This window comes from Engraulis encrasicolus, chromosome 10 (genome assembly GCF_034702125.1).
Source record: "Engraulis encrasicolus isolate BLACKSEA-1 chromosome 10, IST_EnEncr_1.0, whole genome shotgun sequence".
In the NCBI taxonomy this organism is placed as follows: domain Eukaryota; kingdom Metazoa; phylum Chordata; class Actinopteri; order Clupeiformes; family Engraulidae; genus Engraulis; species Engraulis encrasicolus.
Window position 1 is genome coordinate 48,094,143 of NC_085866.1, and position 5,000 is coordinate 48,099,142.

General features: G+C 48.1%; 1 protein-coding gene across 1 annotated transcript in view; it reads right to left on the minus strand.

The window, feature by feature from the left end:
• The window catches only part of jph2 (junctophilin 2), a 42,848-nt gene that overhangs the window by 33,316 nt on the left and 4,532 nt on the right, over window positions 1-5,000 (minus strand). The window contains exon 2 of the mRNA XM_063209115.1: window positions 4,076-4,898. Within this exon, the coding sequence (XP_063065185.1) occupies window positions 4,076-4,898 (823 nt within the window). The remainder of the gene's footprint in view (window positions 1-4,075; window positions 4,899-5,000) is intronic.

Here is a 5,000-nt window from a genome sequence, read left to right on the forward strand (position 1 = left end):
CTCCATCCATAAAATCGGCTTTGAAATAATTTATCCTCCCCGATTACCATTTGCCCCTCGGCACAATTATTCTGCTGAGCTTTCTTCCTAAAAGGGAGTCCTTCCAAGTTTCTCTCTTTATTATGTTATTTAGAGTTCATGCTTTGGGATATTCAAGGCACCCAGAGTGTGCTGCCAGTTGTTATTAGTCATGTATAAATAAAAGTAAATCAGAACTAAACTGAAATGATGAGCTTGTTGTGTGTAGTGTGGTGTGAGTGAGTGACTGTGTTCACCAGACTTGCACTTGGCTTTGAAGGCGAGAATACCACGGCTCCTTTATTTACTTGAGAAGCTTTTTAGATTCAGATAAAGTGTTGTATGTACACTCAATCTTCCATCTAAATTCCACACTTGTTCAGTAACAATACAAAAGCAAGAACACATCCAGTTAATGAAGTAACAAACACAGAACATGCCCTTCTTTGTAAGTCACTTTGGATTAAAAGCTAAACGTAACATCTTGTTCCCAACAGTTATGGTTTGGATCAGTGATGAAATTGGTGCTTTAAAATGACACAAAGTCTACATAACACTGTCCTAATTAATTTCAGAATATTGATTTATAAAATATGTATTTGAAAATTTGATTAATATTGAAATGTTGGAAAATAATGATTTACACATCAAAGTTTCGCAACCGCAGAAACTATAGCCTATACCCCCACACCTCACTCACTAGCAGGCAAGACAACAAATCATTCTATGCGAGCCCTCAGGTGTGTGTGGAAGAACAGAAGGACAGTGGTCTGTACCCCCGAGGGATGGCGTGCATTGCAGGACAAACTAAGTTGGAGAATGTGTGAACGAGAGTACCGCTAGCCCCCCACCCCCAACAAGCCACCCACCACTGCTGGAAAATGGGGTCAACTGTAAAGCGACACCTTGGCACTGCGTTCCACACTGAACTTGACAGTAAATGCAGAATGTTCCACAAGCCACCTCTGCTACTGTGTGGTGTCACTGACGACACTCACAGTCACACACACAGCATACACACACACACCAGTCGCACACACACCTACCCACCTTCACACACCTTCACACACCTTCACACACACACACACACACACACACACACACACACACACACACACACACACACACACACACACACACACACACACACACACACACACACACACACACACACACACACACACAGAAACCACTGTCGCCTCGCACACACCAGTGAAAACAACAAGCATATTGACTTACGGTAGCAACCCAGAGATTCAATCTCAAACACATAACACTGCTTGACTATTTAAGTCAAAAGTTATTGCCTGCTCAACATAACACGAGTGTAAGAACAAGTCATTTTTTCTCTGAATAGCTGAACAACATTCAAATGAACAACAGTTCACACAGCTTTCTCAAACCATTTTAACCCATAATTCACTCTGTTGTTTATTCCTGGCTACAACACTAACTGTTTGTGTGATGGCGCTGCTCAGTGCCACTGGTAGCTTTGGCTGGGCCCTTGGCAAAGTAATCTGAAAGCCCCCCTCCAAACCAATACATACTGTATGTTGTAATGAGAACCCAATTCTACCCCCACACCACCCCCCTCTCCCTGGGCCAGGGGCAGCTGACCTCTGCTTCCCTGGCGCTGCTGGTCCAGCTCAGTGCGGTGACCTGACCTGAGGAACACTGGCACCACTGTATCGTCCATATCACATAATGCAGCTCTGTAGTCACTTCATGCTGCGCTATCATCCACAGAGGAGCCCAAGAGGACAAGTAGCGCGGCCCTGCCTGACCAACAGGCGCTGCCCTGGAGATTCCCCCTACCAGTGAGTCCACACCACACCCGGCACACATGGAAGCACGCACACACACACACACACACACGCACGCATGCACGCACGCGCACGCACACACACACACACACACACACACACACACACACACACACACACACACACACACACACACACACTCACACACACACATGCACACTCACACACACAGTGATTCCATGCTCCAGCACATTAGGCCTGGCACCTCCATGACCAGATAATGACTCCCCATCCGCTCTATGGATAGCATTTCAGTCTTAAAAACACAAACACACACACACACACACACTGACACAAACATAGACATAGTTACAGACAGACAGACAGACAGACAGACAGACACACACACACACACACACACACACACACACACACACACACACACACACACACACACACACACTGACAAAGACAAAGAGAGAGAGAGAGAGGTACTGAGGGACAGAGAAAGTGTGTGTGTGTGTGTGTGTGTGTGTGTGTGTGTGTGTGTGTGTGTGTGTGTGTGTGTGTGTGTGTGTGTGTGTGTGTGTGTGTGTGTGTGTGTGTGTGTGTGTGTGAGTGTGTGTGTGATAGAGGTGTTTGTGTGTGTGAGACAGAAATACAGTAGAAAGAGAGGGAGGGAGATGTTTGTGTGTGCGGATTTGTGTGTGTGTGTGTGTGTGTGAGAGAGAGAGAGAGAGAGAGAGAGAGAGAGAGAGAGAGAGAGAGAGAGAGAGAGACACACACACACACACACACACACACACACACACACACACACACACACACACACACACACACACACACTCCACACTCTCTGGTCATACTCTGCAAATCAGTGGGCTCTAATCACAAGACAGTGAATGCGTGTGAGCACAGGCGCCACAAACAACAAGGCAGTTCACAACATCACTTGCCCTCACACATCACAGAAATGGCAACAGGGGTACTTCAGGTCACCTTTTATCCTGTAGTTTATCGTCTATTTCAAAACGGATTTACAAAAAATTACAAATATTACTATTGCAATTACAAATATTTCTTTGTCAAGTTTTCTATCTTTTTCTTCCTCCTCCAGATCATGCTACAAAGAAAACTTGACAAAGAAATATTTATATAATTCCTCACTGTAACCCCAGTGTCACGACACAGACAGCTTAAACTCAATGCAAATATCCAACTGACTCTGAGTATAAGGTAACGATAGTGTATCTGTCGTTTCTCAATTAAAGAAACCCTGACCACTTGCATTCAGCCATCTTGAGAATCCCTCTTCCTAGCAGTTACTGAGGTGCCAAATTAACCCTTTCATGCAGACCCTCTGTTATAACCTCAATGTCACCAAAATGGTAAATACCATTTCTTAATCTGTGCAATGTTGTTATGACATAGATAAACCTTTTCAGCAAAAAAATGAATAGGATGACCGGCGATCCCATCTGCACGAGAGGGCTACCAAAACTATTAGTATTGCAAATACCACAGTATTTAATTGTGTTAAAAAACACTCTTTTGTTGATAATTGGCTGGACTTTGTTGTGTTTTGGTGCACAGCCTGTTTATTTGATGTTTGGTGCCGGAGCTTGGAGAAAGACCAAGCTTTTTCACAGTGTATACAGTTGGGAGGCAGCAAGAACAGATTGGACGATTTTAAATACAAGTCTCTGTGAATCTGAGCTACTGAGCTGTGACCATAATGGTCTATAGTTGATTAAAATTACTAATTGCTACACTTGGATCTGAAGAGTGATTTTAATCTTAGTAGCAAATATGGCCAGGCCTGTCTCTCTCAAAGTGATTAAACCTGAATTCTGGTTGTCACCTACTATGCAGAGCCCAGATGCTCAGATTTGTAAGCAGTAAAAAGTAAGGAAAACAGGTGGAACTTGACAGCTTGCAATCTCGCCCTTCTTGACTATCAAACATTGAGCACCATCTTCCCAATATTTTTTTTTTGAAGATGCGTTGTGAAATTAGTAATATCTATGACACAAAGCATAATGCCTCTTTTCCACTGCCGTTTTTCTGGTAGGCCTACAGTTTGACACAGCGCGACTCGGCCGCCACTTTTTACTTTACGATTGAGCTGTGTCTTGCCTATTCGAAAAGCAAAAACTGGTGGCCAAGTCACGCTTTGTCGAGCTGTAGGCCTACCAGAAAACCATCAGTGGAAAAGAGGCATTCCTGTAATTATATTCCACATTGGTGTAACTGCAGTAATTATACATTGGTGTGACTGCACGTGCGAGCCTCACCTGGAGCCGGCGATCTCTGACTTCTGCTTGGCGATGGCGGCGGCCCTCTGAGCGCCCTCCACGCTGCGCTCCACCTTCTGCTTGATCTTGGTGCCCTTGAGCTGGATCACCCGCTTCTTCACGGCCTTCACCAGCATGTTGTTGACGTACTTGCCCTCCTCCTTGCCGCCCTCGGCGAAGGTAGTGCAGCCGTAGCCGTGGCGCTGGTTGTTGAGCCACTCGCCCTCGTACTTGAGGCCGCTGGAGCGCTCGCTGATGCCGTAGCCGGCGCGCTTGTCGTTCTTCCACTCGCCCATGTAGACCTCGGTGGTGGTGGCGTCGATGTCGGCCTCCACGGGCGGGAAGTCCTGTCCCTCGCCCTCGGGCTCGCTGTCGCCAAGGCTGATGGTGGAGTTGGCGTCGCTGGCCGAGGAGCTCATGGCCGAATCGCTGCGGGACGCCAGGAAGCTGATCCTGCTCTTGTTGCTGGACAGCGAGGTGCGCGAGTCCGACTTCTTCAGCTTGCCCAACAGGGAGCCGCGGCGGAACAGGCCCTTCTTCTTGGGCGGCACGGCGTTGGGATCAAAGTGCAGGGAGAGGGCGAAGCCGCCGCGCGAGGGCCCCGGCGTGCTGGGGGCCACCAGCGTCTCCTGGCCCGCCGCGTTGGTGGTGGTGATGGCCGGCACGTCCTGCTGCAGCAGCGTGCCGTTGCTGTGCTCGCTGCGGAGGGAGGTGAGGGAGGTGCGGAGAGGGGACTTGACCACCGCCGCCATGCCGTAGGGGACGCTCTGGCGCACGCCGTAGCCGTGACGCATGCCGCCCATGAACTGGCCCTGGAACGTGCCTACACAGGAGAGAGAACAGGCAGAGAAGTGGGGGGTGGGGTGGAAAGACAGGGAGAGATGAGAGGGAGATGACAGAGAGAAGAAGGATGAGGGATGGAGAA